The 21,063-nt window shown below is 40.8% G+C and overlaps 1 protein-coding gene across 2 annotated transcripts in view; it reads right to left on the reverse strand.

The window, feature by feature from the left end:
* LOC137149320 (sodium channel protein type 5 subunit alpha-like) overlaps window positions 1-14,727 on the reverse strand; it is a 107,128-nt gene extending 92,401 nt beyond the window's left edge. For both annotated transcript variants that reach the window (XM_067542805.1, XM_067542806.1), the window contains exons 1-5: window positions 14,485-14,727; window positions 12,736-12,854; window positions 10,381-10,485; window positions 2,713-2,841; window positions 591-682 (exon numbers count right to left, since the gene is read on the reverse strand). In XM_067542805.1, the coding sequence (XP_067398906.1) occupies window positions 591-682; window positions 2,713-2,841; window positions 10,381-10,485; window positions 12,736-12,854; window positions 14,485-14,727 (688 nt within the window). The remainder of the gene's footprint in view (window positions 1-590; window positions 683-2,712; window positions 2,842-10,380; window positions 10,486-12,735; window positions 12,855-14,484) is intronic.
* Window positions 14,728-21,063: the final 6,336 nt, after the last annotated feature.

Consider the following 21,063-nt stretch of genomic DNA (forward strand, 5'->3'; position numbering starts at 1 on the left):
ATCAATGTGAGAAATGTAGTTTTTCCCCCTGCACTTTTATCTCTAGCACTTTTGCAGGGAATGCAGAGTGTGTGGAGGGGAGAAGGTTCCTTATGTCCTTCCCCCATGTATTACACCCTCATCTGTGCAAGGATTAGGGATAATATGTCTTTCATAACCTAGAAAGAGGAATAAACATCATGATAATAAAATTTACAGTTATGCTACTTAGGGAAGACCTGAACGCTACAGACAGAGAAAATAATACAAAGGGACCAGAAAGAGACCAATGGACGAAATCCATTGACCTTATTCAAGTTTTATTCAACCTTCCTTAAGCAGACAATACCTAATGGTCTTTCCTGATTAAGGAATAAGTAAAAACTGAATAGGATTTGATCCAATAATAATATATATTAATTATAAAGCACAAGTCTGCTGATGTATTGACAATGCACAGTCAAAACAAGGATAAACAAGAACAATTAGATGAGTTCTATATAATAATAATATATATATATAAAAGACCTGCAAAAAAACAATGGTGAAGAAGTTGGAGAAGAAAATCACTTGTAGTTAGTAGAAAATATTCAGAGATCAGGGTTTCTTACCTGGGAGTATTGAAATAGTTTTTAAAGCTCTCAGGACCCTGAATGTGCGAAGGACTGAAACATTGCTTAGATCACTAAACTCCGCTGCATATCTGTAAAATCAAGACATGACACAACATGCTATTAAATTGAATGAACAGATCAACTATTTTACATGCCTTTTCCTAATTGTGAACCCTTCTGAATATATAATATCTTGAGTATTAACAAATCATGTATCAAGGGTTTCTTCTTAAGCATTATGTATTAGAAATCCATTTCTTGGTTACTTCAGGTAGTACCTTCTTATAGGATAACATTTGGTTATGCCTGCCACCAACTTCCTACAATACCATACACTTTTAAATTTAAACTAAAGTAACACAGAAATTATTCAAAATTATATGTTTCAACCAGACAAAGAAGAGAATAATTTCTTTTTGACTAGATCCCCAAGTAAAACTTCAAAATATGCCTCCTCCCCATAAATCTATTAATTCCCCCTGCAACACAGTCCTATCTCCTAAAAAAAAATCCATCTATTTTCCTCATCAAAACAAAATAAATCAATTTGATCCTCTAGCACTGTGTCCTCTATTCCCACTGTGCAGGGCAATCAATTCTCCCCCAAACAGCCCCATTCTACAAAAGAAGCCTGACAACCTCCCATCACACAGTATCCCCAGTACCTGTCAACTGCACCCTTTGCTTTTCTCTGCTACTTTCTCTGCTCTACCAGCTTACCCCTGCTCCTTGTTGTCTCCCCCAGTCCCACTCCCACGCTGTTCTTTTGGCCAAGCAGGAGGTAAAGCTTGAGACTTTCAAGTCAGTCATGACTTCATGGGCAGAGATATTCATGAAAGGGTGATTCAGAATGTTTCTCCTAGTTTATTTGATATGCAATCCAATTTGTTTGGTGCAAAGATGGGAAAGACAAAAGTAAAGCTTCATTTTTTACACACACACACAGAAACATGTAGCTCCACATTTGTCTTTTCCTTTAATGGTATAATTTTGATATTCTTTCCCTTAGAATTGTAGTCAATAGCGCCATGTGAACTAGTAACAAAAAGGGACTTATGGATATAATGGAACTATAAAGTCCCATGACTGTATTTGTGTGTGAGGTCAGAAGCTCTTTGCTGACTGGGCTGCAGTCAGTATGCTGTCACTAGGATCACAGTGAGTGAGAAGCTGTCCATGCAGAAAGCTCAGAGGAACTCTGCAGGATGTAGCTCCAGCCACTGTTGGCATGGATTACACTTCATACCATGTACAATGAAATAATTGGAAACACTATGGATGACAGAATTGTCTGTTTATTGCCTTATTGTGATAAAAAGAAACCAAGACAGAAGGGACTGAAAGACCCAGTTTCTTTGGAATACTCTGGAATGTTTGGAGTAATCAAACTGGATTAACATGTTCTTCCTCTATTTGGTACTTATGTTTGAAAGGAAACAGACATAAAAAATTGGCATCCCCTATGGGTCTTGAACTGTGGATTGGAAATATTCCTGACAAGGTTGTGTAATAATAGGGAGAGCCTATAATAGGTTTGATTTTATTTCCCTCTTGTGGCTGATCCCAGCCACTGTAATAGCTTTCTAACTTCAGTTAGTTCAAGGTCAAACTGTGTTTTTGGTGATGAAGATCCCAGATTTGATCCACTGACCACCACGGTGTCTGTACATATGTGGCCATAGTGTCTTCACATGCATTTACACACGTGTGCACTCACATACACTTCATGACACTACAGATATTACATCTCACTCCCTGTCAGGGTCAGAACTTTTCCTATCTCAAATAAAGGGGGTGCTGGTTTCTATGCAAGGGAATAGAGTGTATCATATGTTGCTGTTTTTGTCCTCTGTACAATCCCTTTTATTTTTATTGTGTGTGTGTGTGATTGGTATGCTGTTGCTATCCTGGGTACCATACAATGAAGGGGATACAGGAGCACTAGATAGCTTTCCCAGATACAGTTTTCACTCCTTAAAATGTTTTTGTGTCTTGAGTGCACAGTACAGCACTTTAGCCACTTCAGTGAAAAGTTCTAGAGAAAATCAACACAAGCAAAAGTAATTTAACTGAATGATATCTCTTAATCTATATATATAATATGTGCACTCTTACTTACGCCAGAACAATAACACTGAAATCCAACCAATTCCATGGATCTCGAAGGAAAGTGAATTCATTCAGACAGAATCCTCTTGCCAATACTTTTATCAATACTTCAAAAGTGTAAATGCCAGTGAAAGTGTACCTGGGGAGTAAAGTGTCCAAGAAATGCAAAAGCATTAGCAACTAATGGAGGAGACACATTTAGCTTGCTCACTCTGTGAGCTTCCTCAGAGCCCAAAGGAGCTCATCCAACATCCCCATTGAAGATAATGGAAAAGCTCCATTGATTTCAATGGATATTGGATCAGGACCTAACTCACAGGCAATCTGAGATATTAGCTGACAGCAGTCTGGATGCAGTTATCAACATCCATGTCAGCACTATACTTACTTGCCTATGACAATTTTCTTTGATAAAATCTTAAGAGATCTCAGGTTGGACACACCAAATTTCAGGCACAGAAAATCACAGGCCATTTAAAAATAACTGTTCAATGCACTGTATGTTGTTCACTTTGTGAATCTGATATCCATTTCTTCAAAGAACATTGAAAAATCTTACAGAAATACAAACTTACAGGATCTTCATTTTAAAGGTAGCATTGTTTTAAATGGAAATTATCAAGAAATGCTTTGCTGGCTTTTCTGTCACTTCATCAAGACCAAGGTCTCCTGAGGGAATTCTAAAGGCATTTGATACTCAGAAAATATGTTCAGGAATCATTTAACAGAAATGTAGCCCTTTTCACTGAGAAAAAATGTTCTGAAAATACTGTCTGAATTAATTCAAACAGCATTTTCAGTTCATAACAGCATATACTATTCTTTCTAAATTCTGACTCTCTTACATAGAAATGTAGGGAGGCACACCAGTTACAAATGGAGATGTATATTAAAATCATGTCACGGTTTTATTCAGATATTAAAGTTAGTAAAGTGGATGAGCTGATAGGCTGAAAGTTGTTAATTTAGACACTGATCCTGCAACATGCTCCACAAAGGCAGGAGATGCACTGATTGATGTTAATGGAATTCATACAGGTGCAGGGATCCAGTTACATAGCACTGCAAGACATAACGTAGCCAGCAGCAAGTGTTCAGAACTCATGAGCCAGGCCCAAAAACATCATGTGATTGGCTTAAAAATAATGACATTTTAAAAATAATACTTTTGGGTTCTTTTTCTTTGCCTTCTATTGTTGAAGCCATTAGGGGTCACATTTTCAAGCTTTCCGCGACAACTGGGAGGGCTAGAATTTTACCTTTTTTCTTTTTTTCTGTAATCTGAGATTTTCAGGTTTTCACATTACTCCAGGAGCTGGAGCTGGGGCTTTAAGACAAAACACTAAATATTGTGATATTTAGTGAAAGTGATAAAATTGTGAGAATTGGCAATGCTGAAGACAAGGGCCTTACTTACTAACACAGTTCCATAGGCAAGAAACTTCTGACAGAATATTTTACTATAGCAAATAGTGCACAAATCAACATTACTCAAATGAATTTAAAAAGACAAAGGATCACTTCTTGAAATCCTTATTCAATAGTGACATTGGTGGAAGACTTGTTTGGGTAAGGAATGAGTAAAAAATGAGGAAGGACTTCAGGGCTTAGAGCAATGAAAGATGGAGGAAAGATAACCAGGAAAAGAATTTAGCACTTTTTTGTGCTTAGTGGCTCAGATTCTGCTTTCACTTACCCCAGTGTAAATCCAGAGTGACTCCAATTATTACCAGAGAAATTATCCTTTGTATTTCTAAACTCTAGTCTGAATAAGCAAAAGTCACTCCACCCTGAGATGAATGCTGCAGACCCTGAGGCCTGGTCTATGCTGCCAAGTTAGATTGATGGAAGCCACCTTCCATCGACCACATAATGTATGCACCTCTACTGCCAGGTCCGTTCCACTGACCTAACTCACCAGAAACATCACCTTAATAAATCCACCTCTGCGAGAGGCATAGTACTAAAATCGAAGAGAATGGGTCGAATGAGAGGCAGTGTAGGTGGAGCATTGTGTAAACCAATATCATTGGCCTCTTGGCGGTGTCCCACAATGATCCACTGTGACCTCTCTGGACATTTGTTTTTAACTCCACTGATCCACGGCAAAGTACACAGGAAAAAGCCCCTCCCCTGGTCAAGCCTCGGAAAATTTTGAATTCCCATTTCCTGTTTGGTCAGTGTGGAGAGCTTGCCAGCATAAGTGATCATGACAACTGAGCGCCCCAAATGTGCTCAAGTCTAGAGTAGCCTTGAGGTGTTGGATCTCATTGGTCTGTGGGGAGCAGAATCTGTTCAGACACAGCTCTGATCCAGCAGAAGAAATGTCGATATCTACAAAAAGAGACCCTGGGGCATGTTGGAGAAGGGGCACAACAGGGACATGCAGCAGTTCCATGTTAAAATCAAAGAACTCAGGCAGGCGTATCAAAAGACAAGGAAGGCGAATAGTGGTTATGGTTTGTCACCAAAGACATGGTGCATCTACGATGAACTGCATGCGATTCTCGGTGATGACCCCACCACTGCCACCAGATGCACTGTTGATACCTCGGGGGAATCTGAGTCCTGGGCCAATGATGATGAGACTGTGGACGAGGAAGAGGAGGAGAACAGGGGACAGGCAAGTGGGATATCCATTCTACCCGACAACCAGGAGCTGTTTTTAACCCTAGAGCAACCCAGCCGGATGCAGGACAGTACCTTGGTTAACTGAGATGCCGGGGAAGGCACCTCTGGTGAGTAAGGAATTTCAATATTTGTGTTGGGGTTACATCCTCTGATGTGTTCTGTTTAATATGAAAAAAATTATTAGGTGTAGTGGAGATGGGCGTCCCTGTAGGTGCTCCAGATATGCAAAGGGTTGCCCTCAGAATGTTTATTTGCACAGTGATGGCCCAAGAACCCTCCATGGATATCTCCAGGAAAATTTCATGGAGTTACTCTGCAATCCTTTGCAGAAAGTTTCTTGGGAAGGTAGCCTGATTTCTTCCAACACAATAGGACATTTTCCCACGCCACTCCATTATTAAATCAGCTGGCATCACCAGACGTGTGCCGCAACTGCTCCCTTTCCACCTGTGTTACTCTCAGGAGACTAATGTCACATAGAGTCACCTAGGGGAGATGGTGCAAATTTACAATACATATGCTCATCCCAAAAACAACAGTGCGTGTGATCCCCCACCCACGACCTTTTCTGGGTCCCTCAACCACAGTTTCCCTAACATGAGGTTGTTTGGATGGCAGGGATCTGGGAATGAGTGTTCATGTGTTTTCTCCTGGGTGATTCCCCCCAACCCTCCTAGGGCTGCCTCCTACAAAAAACTAATTTTGGGAGGCTAAACTTCAGTGCATACTCCACCTCTGCGGAGAGGCTGTTGCAGATTAGAAGGCTGAAAAAGAGAGTTCAGGATGACCTGTTCAACAAGATAATAAACATTTCTGGGGCAGCTGACACGGAGCTAAGAGCCTGGAGGATTTCATTGTCCAAAAAACTGGACATGGACACGGAGAGCACCCCAAGAGCATGAGCATGTCACACAGGACAAGATGTTGCAAATAATGAGGGACCAATCAAACATGTTGAGGCATCTAGTTGAGCTTCAGGAACAGCAGCGTCAGATAGATTCCCTCTGCAGCCCCTGCAGAACTGTAGCAATAATCACCCTCTGTCCAATCCCCTCCCAAGTGTTCCAGGAGAAGGATGGGCAGGGTGCAGTATGTACTCCACTCAACACTAGGGGAGGGGAGCAGGAAGAGAAGATGGCCATTCTAAGAACTTTAAATGTGCAGGCTTTGTTGTTTTCAGAGACAAGAAGCATTTGTTTCTTCCCTGCCACTTCCATTAGAATGGTTGCTAACAGTTAAATTATTTTCCTTTCCCTCTGCTGTTACATATGTGCAATAAAAGTCAACTTCTTTCTAATTAAGTATTATTTATTTAATAATGGAAGTGGAGGGTGAAGGGAGGTGCAGGGACAATGCTGCAACGGAGGGAATGTGATGGGAAGATACAGCACAGATAAGTGATGCACCCTACTGTGGCTCATTATAAAAACAGGTTTTCAATGCCTCCCTGAGAAGCAGAGCTCCTCATTGGGCTCTCAGCGTTGCACTGGTATCTAGCTGCTCAAAGTTTGCATCTGGCTGATCTGCCTTCACGACCCAACCCAGCGGACACTTCTCTCCCTTTGTCTCGCAGACATTATAGAGCACACAGCAGGCAGAGGTAACTATGGGAATATTGCTTTCACTGAGGTCTAACCTAGTGAACAAACTGCACCAGTGAGCCTTTAAACATCCATAGGTACATTCCACCACCATTCTGCACTTGCTCAGCCTATTATTGAACTGCTCTTTATTGCTGTCCGGGTGTCTGGTGTATGAATTCATGAGCTATGGGAGCAAGGGGTTGGCTGAGTCTCCCAGGATCATTATTGGCATTTCAACATCATCGATATTTATTTTTTGGTCTGGAAAAAAGTCCCTGCTTGCATCTTTCTGAACAGACCTGAGTTCCTAAAGATACACTCATCATGCACCTTTCCAGACCACCCCACGTTGAGGTTGATGAAATACCCCCTGTGATCCACCAGTGTTCACAACACCATGGAAAAGTATCCCTTTTGGTTTATGTACGCTGCGGCAAAGTGGTTTGGTGCTAAGATAGGGATGTGAGTGCTATCAATAGCCCCATCACAGTTAGGGAACCCCATCGTGGCAAACCATTATGTCCTGCATGTTTCCCAAACTCACTACCCTTCTTAATAGAAGTCTATTAATGGCCCTCCAGACTTGTATCACAGCAGCTCCCACAGTGGATTTACAGACTCCGTCTTGATTCCCAACTAACTGGTAGCCTTCTGGCATTGCTAGCTTCCATAGATCAGTGGCCACTCACTTCTCCACTGTCAGAGGAGGCCTCAAGTTAGTATTCCTGCATTTCAGGGCTGGGGACAGTTTTGTGCAAAGTTCCAGGAAAGTGGCCTTATGTATCTGAAAGTTCTGCAGACACTGCTTGTCAACCCACACCTTCATAACGATGTGATCCCACCAGTCATTGCTTGTTTCCTGGGACCAGAAATGGTGTTCCACTGAATTCATGTCATGACAGCCAGCAGCAACCAGGAATTGTTTCATTCTATGGTTTGCAGCAGTGCAGCTTGAGTAACATCACAATTTTCTGCGCTGTGGCTCTTCTCTCGGCCTTGGAAATACTGCAGGATAAGTTACAGGGTGTTTGTGATACTCACAATGATAATGCAGAGCTGAGCGGGCTTAATGCTTCTCGAGCAATGGTGTATGTGCAGCTGAGCCAGGGTTTCGAAAAGTGGTGCGAAAAAGTGCTAGTTTGTTTGCTATTGACATCAGTGGAGGGAGGGAGGGAGGACATTGCATCATAGGAGGCCAAAGACCTTCCCAAAAGCCCCTGCGCCTAATTGCACTGTAGGATGGGTACCCACAGTGCACTGCTCATCAATACAATCGTGGCTGGTGGGGATGCACATCCCCGATATAATGAGGTGGTATGATATACACATAGATATAGATATATATAAAGAGGGCTACAATGTAGCATAAAAGACCAGCTGCCAGCAACAGTTTCAGACTCCAGAGTCTGCATCAGAGAAGAAGAGAAGAGTGTGAAAAGAATAGGAAAGCCATCAAGGGAAATCAGAAAAGTGGCTGCAAAGAGAGAGAAAAACTGGAGTTGCGTAGAGCTGACTGATCAGAAACTGAACAGCAGCAGCGATTTTTAAAATGAAACCTCAATGGACTTATAGAGTAAGCTTAATATTCTTTTAATCATAGTTTAGTATAAGTATAGTATAAAAATAGCATAGTATTTAATACGTGTATTCTTGAAGTGTTTGTGTGTTATTAATTGCAAGATATCTATGTAAACTATAAGATCTGCTGTTAGGAATTTGTTGCAAATTGGCCACTTGCAACAAATTGATCCGCTTAGAATAATCTAAAATATATGCTATTGTAGTTTAAGTGCTCTTTAACTTGCAAGGGATTTGTGTCTTAGGGATTTTGTTCCTTGTTTAGGTTTTTTTAGATCATCTTGTAGTAGGGTATAATGCCTGCATCCCCATGTTCATCCCTATACTATGATTGTGCATTATGTAATGCAAAGTATGTCACGTTAGATGTCTTTGGAATGCTCATGATATACTGATCATTATTGTTATAGTAGTATGGTGGTTGCAATTTAATGTGTATAGTTATGAGGCTGCACTATATAATATTCCCAAAGATGTGTCCTCATGGTTTAAACATGTCCAGGCAAAACTCTCCAGAAGCAGAGGGTTAGTTCACAACTCATCAAGGCATGTATAGCACAAACCCAGATCAGCCTTCCAGGAACAAAGAACTGGCCTGGGCATCAATGGATGATCAACTGGACTCTCAAGTAAGTTTTCTCCTTCCCTTGGTCAGTTTGGAACCAGGGTGAGGTAATGCTCACTAATTCAGGAGTGAATGATTCCATATAAGGTATTGTTCAGCACCTCACCCTGAAGGGGAGGGCAAAGCCCAAGAGAGAAGAAGGAATATTATAAATAGGGGAGACATTTGCCATGCTCTTCCTCTCTCTTCCACCTCCATCTACAAAACACGATCAAGCAACTGAAGTACTGACCAAAGGGGAGAGCTTGGCTGAAGGGAAACAGGCCAGCCTGTGTTGAGAATCACCTAAATTTGTAAAGTTGTTGAAAGTGTTAAGCTTAGCTTAGAATATATTTTTGCTTTTATTTCTGTTGACCAAATCTGACTTCTTATGCTTTGATTTATTCTTTGATTTATAATCACCTAAAATTCTTCCATAGTTAATACATTTGTCTGTTTTCTTTACCTAAAGCAGTGTGTTTGGTTTGAAGTGTGTTGAAGACTCCACTTGAAATAACAAGGCTGGTGCATATCAATTTCTTTCTTAAATTAATGAACTTATATGAGCTTACATTATTAAGTGAGCACAACTGGACGTTGCAAGACGGAGGTTCCTAGGGTTGTATCTGGGACTGGTGATATTAACTAGTGTCATTCTGCTGTATAATCCCAGGAGTGGCTGGCTAACATCACTCACCCACTTAGTTAGGAGCAGCTTACATGCTGGAGGTCAGGGAGTGGGGGTGAACAGCCAGGGAGTGGGGGTTCTCACAGTAGAGCAGAGTAAAATGGGATCCTGGGATGTGGGATTGGGTGCCACAGCAATTCACCAGTCCAGATTGCACCAGGGGAACCTCACATAGGGATTATCAGTTATATCAGTAAAAAGATACTTTGTTTTGGAAAGAATACTTTGACTGCCCATGTCAATTATTTTATCGGAAAGTTATATCTGTGTCCTTTTAGTGTTTCCTTAACAATCCTGGGAATTTTTACCTCAGGAAGAACAGACTAAGGAGGCGATCAGCAGGTTAGTACATTGGTACCCTAAAACTCATTTTTGGGATTACACAACGAGTTATTCTGGATTTACATTGGAGCAAATGAAAGTAGATGATGGCCCTATATCCACAAAGCAGTAGTCCTGAAGTTCTAACACAAGCAAAATTCCTACTGACTCCATTATGAGGTTGCCTTTTGTGAGGACTACAAGATGAGGCCAATTAACTAATTAACTAAAACAAGAGAATTAGGAAAAATAAACTCCTACAAAAATACTTACTCAATATACTTGTTCAATGAACGAGACCTATTCGTCTTAGAAGACTCATATGCCATGAAGAAACAATTGGTTAAAATAGTGCACATAATAAACATAGTGAACAATGTGAACAACAGGAGTTAAGGCAAAGAACATTATAGTAATCAGAAAATTTCCCCAATATACAAAGTATTTTAACAGTTGTAGATTTAATATATGACTTCAAATTTTGACATGCATCACAATTTTATTTTGATGGTATTCATTTTAATTAATGCCACATCATAATATACTAATATTTACATTATTTATAATACAGTAGCACCTAAGCAACTAAGATTGGGACTTCACTGCACTAGGCATCATATGTAAAACTTAATAAGAGACTGCCTCTACCTCAAAGGGTTCACAGTCTAAATAAGTAATGACAAACATTGGGAAAAGGGATGTATTTTTATCCTCATTTTACAAATGGGAAACTGATATGCAAAGAGAAAAGGCCCCAGATCCACAAAAGTATTTAGATTTCAATGGAAGTTAAGGAGCCTAAGTAACTTTTTGGAACTAGGCCTATCTGACTTGTCCAGGGTGACACAAATAGTTGTGACAGTTTGGAATTGAAACCAGTTCTCAGTGTCCCAGGTCAGTGTCTTAGCCACAAGACCATCCTTCTGCACACAAAAACAGTTTGTTCAAAAAGATATGTATGAAAAATATGTCACTGCTTGGCACTACTCTCCTTCTACCCTTCCTTTTCCCTAATGTAATTTGTTACACTCATTTGTAGAGTCTCCATCTTAAATTATATTGTAAGCTCTCTAGGGCAGGAACCATGACTTTGTATGCGTTTGTACTACTTCTGTCTGGTGCCATTGGGCACTAGTGCAATAGAAGTCAAGGTAATAACAGTGAATTCCGCATGAAACTCTGAAGTTAGTATTGTATTATGCCCTTCTTACAGCTGAACAAACAGAGAGGTTAAGTAATTTATCCAAGATCACAAAGAAAGAGCCAGGAACGTAATCCAGGGGACTGATTCTGATATCACTGATTTTATAATGACTATGGGTGTGATCTTGGTAGTGGTGTAAGGGGTTTGCACTACCACAGACAGGGGATCTGCAAAAGTACTGAACACAGATCAGTGGCCTCACTGGCACACATACCCACTTGCAACTGGTGCAGAAAGCTAGGCACATACAGTCACCACATAGCAGATGTGATCCACATGCACCAAGCTCCGGAGGAGTGTGCAGAAGGCAGAAAGGGTGGGAAACCATACCCACTGTGGACATGCAATTCAGGAAGCAGGGGTGTGTGCAGAAGATGCCTCACCTCAAATTCCCGTATGCCTACCAGCTGCAAGTTTAGGAGCCATCCTCTCATACAGGGACCTCCAGAGACCCAACAGCTGCACCATAAGCACCATGGACCTGAACACAGGCAGCCCAGCTGGAGAAGTGGCATGTCTGAATTAGGCTGGCCAGCCCATGCGACCCCACCTCATTATGTTGGAGATGAGACTGGTGGCACTCTGAGAGCCATACTGTGGCAGGATCATGCCCTATCTTCAGTCTGAATCATCACTGTGTACTCCAGTGTAATTTAGCAGTGTAAAACTGGTGTGTAGCAGGTCCACGCAGCCCCCCCCCCGCTGCTCAGATCCTCTGCACCCACAAATCAGGCCCAGATGTCAGCTTCGTGCTCCCACCAGTGCTCTTTATTTATAAACTTAACCCACCACCATCTACTAATATACACTCCAACCTACAGCCCCAGGGGCCTCACTCCTCCAGCCACAGGTCAAGGGAAGCTCACCCTCTGCTGCAACTTCTCCCCCTGCTGGCGGTTTGCCCTCACCCACCCTTCCTGCCAACTTTCTTCCTGGGAGCCTGGCCTAACAAGCCCAGCAGCTGCTCCTCATTAACCCATCCATTGCAGGGTTTACTCAGGCTCTTCCCATTCCTTCTAATTAGGGCATCAGTGGCAGGGGGCTGAATCAGCCTGGTTGCTCCCAGCACCCTGTCACATGGTGAAACACTGTAGTGAACCAAGCTCACTAACTTTAATGACATTACTCCTGATTTACACAAGTATAAGTGAGATCAGAATTGGGCCCTCTTTTTCCTGGTTTCCAAGGCCATCCTTCTTCTGTATAGATCTATCCCTGTACTTTCCGGTTTCATATCCTAATAATAGTCATTTCTAAAATAATTCAAAATTACCTGTGAGATATCTGGAGCACATGCATTATTGCTTTTAGAAAAACGATAGAGCCATGATATGTTCTAAAATATGACAAGTTCAGTTTAACACACATATTATCTTGCACCTATTATAAAAAAGAAAAGTGAGTAAAGCAAACTGAAAGGATATGAATGTACCAAAATTTTAATCACTGCTCTTCTGATTGGATGAAAAGGGCTTAGTATACACAAGGCAGGCGTGGCAGTAAATCGGAAGATTGTTTTTCCTTTGTTCAGTACCATAAATGTCTTTAAGGAAAAGAAAAACATGAAAGAGAATATTAAATAAATTATGCTTTTCCAGAAATTTAACTAAGGATGTTAATGGTTTGCATTTATGGCTAGAGCTGCAGATTATAGGTAAGAGTTTGATGTTTGACTTGCATTTTATTTGTTTGTTTAAATTGAAAGTCTTTTTTTTTTAAATTGTCTATTCCTTTTGAGTTGTTATACATTTAAACCACACATTTTTCAAAAAATCAGGAAGAAATATTGTGTACTATGGAGAACATATTCCATGTTTTTTCCCCCCAAGCAAAATTTAGGCTATTAAGTAATCAGTTGGAAGTTCTCAGTATGAAACTCCCTCAGTTTGCTCCAATCCTAAAAAGAGCGTGCACATAAGTCATTCTACTCATGTCTGTATTCCTGTTAACATAAATGGTATTACTCATGTGAGAATCAAGTTACATATGTCTGTAAGCATTTGCAGGATCAGGGGCCTTTATTTGCGGAACCATTTTCTCAGAATTCACTAATATCGATAGTACTACTACTCCAGATTTTTTCAACAGTTTTTCACTGAAAAATACTGATTTGTCAAACCTGAAACTTTTCCCATGAAAGGGGTGGTTTTGCTGAAATTTTAATTGGGAAGGTTTCTCAGATCCAGGGTGGAATTTCTGAAAAACCAGGGAACCTGAAATTTCTGCTAAAAACTGGAAAAAGGGAGTGGGGAGTGTTCTAACACCTGGGATATACAGTTAGTCACTCTCTTTCCTCTGCTCAGTTTCTCCTATTGGAGCTGTTCCTCTTTGAATAAATAACTAAATATTCCTTGGACCAGAGAGAAACCAACTCTATTGCTCAGTTTTTATGGCACTCACCTGGGATGCAGGAGACCTGTGCTAGAGTCCCTGTTCCAATGAATATCTAATTACTTATACAAAGTGTAACAACTGCAACAGGGATGACTGAGAAAAATTCACCCTGTTAGCTTGGGGGTTTGGGCCCTAACCTGGACTGTGAGAGATGTGGGTTCAAGTCTCAGAATTTCATATATATTTTAATGGCTAAAGTATATTCTATAGAAAATATTGTTGATGAACTGGTGGTTCTGTAAAAATATATGTATTTATGTGCCATAATTCCTTATTAAAATTTGTAACTGGAAACCAGACTGTATTAAGTGGTTCTGACCATTAGCAGCCTTTAGAGAGAAGTTGCATGTAATGTAGTGGCTTTGGTCAGCCTACACATTGTGCAGAGGCTTTGTACTACCAAAGACCCTATTGATCCTATTAAGCCCTAGATGGAGGGCTGAAGCAGCAAGTAAATTGTGCACATGACTCATGCTGATGAATTTCATTTGCTTTGATTAGTAGAGTATAAAATTAAGGTTTTATTACATTATCACTTAATGTTCAAAGTATGTTAGGTACCTGTTTTATAATAAACTGATTTAATACAACTGTCTTAATGTAATCATTCAAAGGAAGCGCTGCCAAATGTAGCTTTTTGATGCCTAAACCAGAAAAGGCTCTCTACTGATAACTTGCTCAAGGAAGCATTAAAATCAGATCTGTCAGCAGAAGCCTTTCCTTGCTGAACTTCTTAATGAAGCAAAGGTAAAACAACTAACTTTTTTGATGGCTCTAACCTTGTGACAGCTATAGTAAGGGTCAAGATCCTCGAGTGGTTCCCCAATGAGCTCCTGAGGAGGATTCCCATAGAGAGCAGGCAGCTTCTTGAAAGCCTGCAAGTCAAGCTGGGGACGAGGTTTCTCTTCAGGCTGCTGATCTATGTATTCCTTCTTGGCAGCAATTCGCTTCTCAATAGCAGCCAAGGATTCAGGTGTGAACTTGCGGAAATTGTGAGAACAGGATAGTGAGAAGTCAGCCATCTTTTCATCCTTTTCCTCCTGTGATAGATTTTATCCCTAGTAGTGGAAACAGCTAACAAGAGGTATCAAGATAAGTGACCACCAAAAATCTGTCAAATACAACCAAACACAGTTGACTTTCCAGTTGCCTTATAACTGCACCTGCTTTTGTAGCCATCAATCTCTTAGGGAAACAAAACAAAACAAAGCAAACAACAACAAAACAACAACCACAACTTGTATTAATTCTTAAATGAGATGTATATGAGGTTCACATTTAGATTACATGTAATGATAGGGCCTACATAGATTTTACGGATTTAGTGTCTGACTTTCCATTGACTTCAAGTGGAGTTGCAGGTGACTGGCACTTTTGAAAAGCTCCTTGACAGAATTATTTGGTCCTCATAATTTCTCTCTTCCTTTACTCCCCCACCATATCACAGAGGCCTTGAATCTGAGACACTGTCCTTCCAGCCAAGGAGGACTAAAGAGAATTTTTCTCATTGACTGTCAACTACATTGTTCAGAGTCATTACTGTCAAGCACTAGAAAGAGCTCCCAGTCATGATTAAGGGCACTGACTCCATGAGACTTGTGATTCCTGCCCCCTTGAGGAGTAAGAGACTAGGAAAAGAAAGGATGCTTTACACATCTAACCCAAAAGTACATGGATACTTCTAAAATATAAAATACACTACACCTATGATTTTACAATGATTTTAGCATACAAATGTACTAAGTGAATTAAAATGTTATTTTACTATTCACATTTACTCATTATTTATATACTTACACATTATACAATGCAGATATCAGCATGTCTGGCAAGTACAATATCAATATTTTAAAGCACATATTAAAAATAATCAAACAACATTCTGCTCAACAACAATTCTACACACATCCAGTTCTTCAAAAATAGAGACCCTCTCCACTCTGCCCAGACCCACAAAGTAACCCTGGATGAATAGTTATACTTGGCAATGTGCCCTGAAAAGCAATGTGTCCTAAAGATATACAACATGGGGAACTAATAGTTTTCCTTGAAGTGCTATAGGTACAAAGGTTACCAATAAAAGAAAAGGACATTTGCAAACACTTAAGACACTAGGACAATGTTTGAAATAGTGCAACATCTCAGATATATCATCACTGTGTAGTAACTAAAGCAAGACCAATTATCCAAAAAAAAGCAAAAACAAACCCAATCCTGATTAAATAAATAATTCAATAAAAGATGTCCAAGTTCCTAGGTGAGAAAATAAATGTTAATAATTGCAAGTACTGGAAAGTTAACAGATTTATTTTCCAGCTACAGAGGCCAGGTAAGAATATGAGATTAACAAACTAAGAGTGCTCTCTTATGAAATATGTACTAAACAGACAAAAACATTTTCATTGTTGTTAAAAATTATATCATTGTTCAATGCCATTTTCTAGTTAGAATCCCCCACTCCAAAAGATAGACTGTCCCGTCAAGGGACAAGCAGTCTCACGTTTATGGTTTGAACAACTGAGTCCCAGCTTGCTGGGTCCCACAACCTCCTGCTGAACTTTATCACAAATACTATATGGAAATTTCTCAAACATACTTATTCTGGTGTAGGTTATGACCTCTAGGATGATATTAATGTTCTGATGCAAAGTCAGAAAGCTGCAGGACTAATAGCGTGAAGATCTTGGACTGTCAGATGATCCCCTGCTGGAGTTTAGTCCTACACTGTACGGAATGTCTTGCTTTGTAAATTATTGTCTTTTTTCAGTTTCTCTACACCTTTTTTGTTTCCTTTCCTTCAGAGCCTCTTGTTTCATCTCTCCGATACTGGTACCAATCAGACCCATTCTGTATGCCCTGTTTGTCTGTACTTATTGGATCAGGTTCAGTCCTGATGTAAGCAGATGTAACTTCTACTAAAGTCAGTTTGAATTTATGCCAGGTTGAATTCATCCCCTATTCCAAGCCTGCATATTTGTCTACTCTACACTGTTTTATTTCCTTGTAAGACAAAGTCAGGCTGGACTGCTATAAGAGAGTGGTGGAAGGCAGATATTTTAGCCCTAGAATAATAAAAGCCCTTTTCCCTAAAAACTGACAAGCGGTTATCTCAGGTCAACTAGGGACACCTGAGTCCAATTAAAAAATCCTCTTCCGAGGAGAGAGGAGAAGGAGAGACAAGCTGCTGCAGGACTAGTAGCAGCAGGGAGATAGGCTTGTCCAGGGTGAGATGCTGCTCTCCTCCCTACAGGGGAAACAAGCTCACTAACTACCTGTTTAGAGAAAGGACTGGCACCCCAGGACCAATAACAAGGCAGCACCCTCCCTCAGAGAAGGGGTAGGAAAACGTATCCCTCTTTACGCTGTGTTTGGAATTTGTTTCTTTTTGTATGGTTGAAGAGTACTCATTGGACCTTGAAAATATTAATAGATAAACCCAGCAGGAGAAAACAAACCCTATGCGGAGTGGGGCTGATTTACTGCAGACCTCCCCCTGCCTCCCAGACTGCAAGAGGGGGAAGTGCTAAGCCTGGTGAGATGGAGGTGGTGCCCTGCCACACTTGTTTCTTTCTCTTCATTAATTCCATCAAGGAGTAGTAAATCTGCTTTCTTGAAAAGGAGATAACAAGTTCCTTCCTAGTAGCCTAGAAGTTCCCTTTTGCTGTCCCCTCCCTCCAATCAAGAAGACGATACTTGCCCCCAAATGGGTGGACAGCAGGGGTCCGGAATTCTAAGAACTAACAGTTGGGGCCCAGCTGCCAAGCTCCAACTGCCATGGAACCAGTTGATGCCAGTGTTCTATCTCCATCTCCTGTTAAAGGGGCATACAAAGCAAAAATGTAAAAGCTACCTAAGCTGCCTGTCCAGAATAGGAGCCCTGCTGAATGATTGCTTCTTGGAGTAGCTAGTCCTGGAAAACCAAAAGGGGAGAGGCAATTCTTGATTTAGTTCTAAGTGTTGCACAGGATCCAGTCCAAGAGGTGAATAAAGCTGAACCACATAGTCATTGCAACCATAATGACATTAAATTTAGCATCCTTGTAGGGAGAAAAATACTGAAGAAACCCACCATAGTAGCCTTTAACTTAAAAAAGGGGGCTGTGATGGGTGTTCACCCCACATTAGACTGTAAATGGTTCATGAGGCTGAGTAGGGGCCAGTTAAGTAGATGGGACACACCTGAGGGGAATTCAGTGGCCTAATAACCCCTGATTGATAATGGAGTTCAGCTGAAAAAGGAATAATGGGGCTAGTATAAAGCTAAGTAGATGACAGCAGAAAAGGGCTGCAGTGAGGAAGCCTGCAATGACTCTCTAGGCATTAGACAGGAAAAGGAGGAAACCCACTGGCAGAAAGTAAAAACCCCAGGGATCCAGGACCTGAAGGAAGAGTTTAGCCTGGAGGGGTGGAAGCCTTAGAAAGAGCATAGGACAAGTGTCAGGGAAATGGCAGCAGGGTGGGACATTGCAGACCTTGGCCTCTAATCCTGGACTGGAATGCAGAGTAAAGGGTAGGCCCAGGTTGCCCTCCCAGACATTGGGAAAGTCAGGGAAGTCAATTTGAAGACTTTCTGGGATGGTTTATCTTGCAGGACTTTACCATCACAAGAAGGGGAAAATATATAGTGACCTGGCCAGAGGGCCAAGCCACAAAGAGGGAGCAGCTGAGTCACAAAGAAGGAACACTGCACATGCGGAGAATGAAAGGGGATGTGGTGTGAGCATGGGTGGAAGTGAGGGTGTCAGACTTCAATGGAGCTAATCACCAGATATGGCCACCAGGAAAAACCGAGCAGTGAGTGAAACCTGTTTCAGGGAACTACACAAAAACAAGAAGGCTAGCTAAATGGAAATTAAAAGGAACAGTCACAAGAATGAAATGCCTGCAAGCTGCATGGAAACTTTTTAAAAACATTATAACAGAGGCTCAAACTACATGCATATCCCAAATAAAGAAAAAACAGTAAGAGGACTAAAAAATATCACAATAGTAAACAACAGAGTAAAAAGCATAGGTAGAAGTGTCTGAATTCACCCTAGTCTCTGTTTGTCAGAAGCTGGGAATGTGTGACAGTGGATGAATCACTTGATGATTATCTGTTCTGTTCATTCCCTCTGAAGCACCTGGCACTGGCCACTGTCAGAAGACAGGATACTGGTCTAGATGGACCATTAGTCTGAACCAGTATGGCCATTCTTATGTAGAGAAAAAAAGACATTCTTTAAAAATTGAAAATCAAATCATACAGAGGGAAATAGAAAGAAACAAACTCTGATAAGTCAAATGTAAAACTATAATTAAGCAGATAAAAAAAATAATTTGAGATCAACTGGCAAAAGACACAAAAACTAACAGCATTTTTTAAAAGTATATTAGAAGCAGAAAGCCTGCCCCACAATTATAGGGGTCACTGGATGACTGAGGTGCTAAAAGAACACTCAGGGAGATGTGACTATTGTGGAGAAGCTAAATGAATTCTTTGCGTCAGTCTTCACTACAGAGAATGTGGTGGAGATTTCTACAACTAAGCCATTCTTTTTAGGTGACAAATCGAAGGAACTGTCCCAGACTGAGGTGTCAATAGAAAAGGTTTTAGAACAAACTGAAAATTTAACACTAATAAGTCACCAGGACCAGTTGGTATTCACCCAAGAGTTCTGAAGGAACTCAAATATGAAATTGCAGAACTGCAAATTGGTATGTAACCTATCACTTAAATTTGCCTCTGTACCAAATGGCTGGCAGATAGCTAACATAATACCAATTTTTAAAAAAGGCTCCAGATGTGATCCTGGCAATTACAGGCCAGTAAGCCTAACTTCAGTAGCAGGCAAATTGGTTGTAACTATAGTAAAGAACAGAATTGTCAGCCACAAAGGTAAACAAGATATGTTGGTGAAGAGTTAACACTGCTTTTATAAAGGGAAATCATGCATCACCCATCTATTAAAACTCTTTGAGGATGTCAACAAGCATTTGAACAAGTGTGATCTAGTGATGATATAGTGTACTTGAATTTTCAGAAAGCCTTTGACAAGGTCCTTCATCAAAAACTCTTAAGCAAAATAGGCAATCATGGAATAAGAGGGAAGGTCCTCTCCTGGATCAATAACTGGTTAAAATATAGGAAACAAGAGGTAGGAATAAACTGTCAGTTTCCACAGTGGAGAGAGGTAAATAGCAGGGTCCCCCAACGAACTGTACTTAGACAAATGCTGTTCAACATATTCATAAATGAACTGGAAAAAGGGGAAAATAGTGATGTGGCAAAATTTGCAGATGATACAAAATTACTCAAAATAGTTAAATCCAAAGCGGACTGCAAGCAGTGACAGAGAGATCTCACAAAACTGGATGACTAGGCAACAAAATGGCAGATGAAATTCAATGTTGATAAATGCAAAGTAATGCACACAGGAAATAATCCCAACTATACATACAAAATGATGGGGTCTGCATAAGGTGTTGCTACTCATCTGATCTGAGGAGTGATTAAAAAGACAGGGGCTATTCAGCTTAGAAAAGAGATGACTAAGGGGGGATATGATAGAGGTAAAAAAAATCATGAATGGTGTGGAGAAAGTGAATAAGGAAGTGTTATTTACCCATTGAAATAACACAAGACCCAGGGGTCATTCAATGAAATGAATAGGCTGCAAGTTTAAAACAAACATAAGGTGTTTGTAACTTCCTCACACAGTGCACTGTCAACTTGTGGAACTCATTGCAAGGGGATGCCGTGAAGGTGAAAAGTAAAACTTAGTTCAAAAAAGAATTAGATAAGTTCATGGAGGATAAATTCAGCAATGGTTATTAACCAATATGGTCAGGGATGCAACCCTATGCTCTGGGTGTCCCTAAACCTGTGACTGTGACTAATATGAGGGGGAAAGGAATCCAAGAGAGCTGACTGTATTTTAAAGAAACCTTATTGAGGGTGCAGGAACAAACCATCACGTGAAAGGGGAAAAAAAGGGTTTCTACAGGTAAGTTACCAACAATAGGAAGATTAGGGAGCGTGTGGGCCCCTTTCAGAATGAGGGAGGCAACCTAGTGACAGAGGATGTGGAGAAAGCTGAGGTACTCAATGCCTTTTTTGCCTCTGTTTTCACAGACAAGGTCAGCTCCCAGACTACTGCACCGGGGGGCACAGAATGGGGAGGAGATGAACATCCCTCAGTGATGAAGGAACAGGTCCAGGACTATTTAGAAAGATTGGACATAAACAAGTCTATGGGGACAGATGCAATGCATCCGAGGGTGCTGACGGAGTTGGCTGATGTGATTTCAGAGCCATTGGCTATTATCTTGAAAGCTTGTGGCAATTGGGGGAGGTCAATGATGATTGGAAAAAGGCA

This window comes from Emydura macquarii, unplaced genomic scaffold (assembly GCF_026122565.2).
Source record: "Emydura macquarii macquarii isolate MOO-44397 ecotype Brisbane River unplaced genomic scaffold, CSIRO-AGI_Emac_v2 contig_719, whole genome shotgun sequence".
NCBI classification, from domain to species: domain Eukaryota; kingdom Metazoa; phylum Chordata; order Testudines; family Chelidae; genus Emydura; species Emydura macquarii.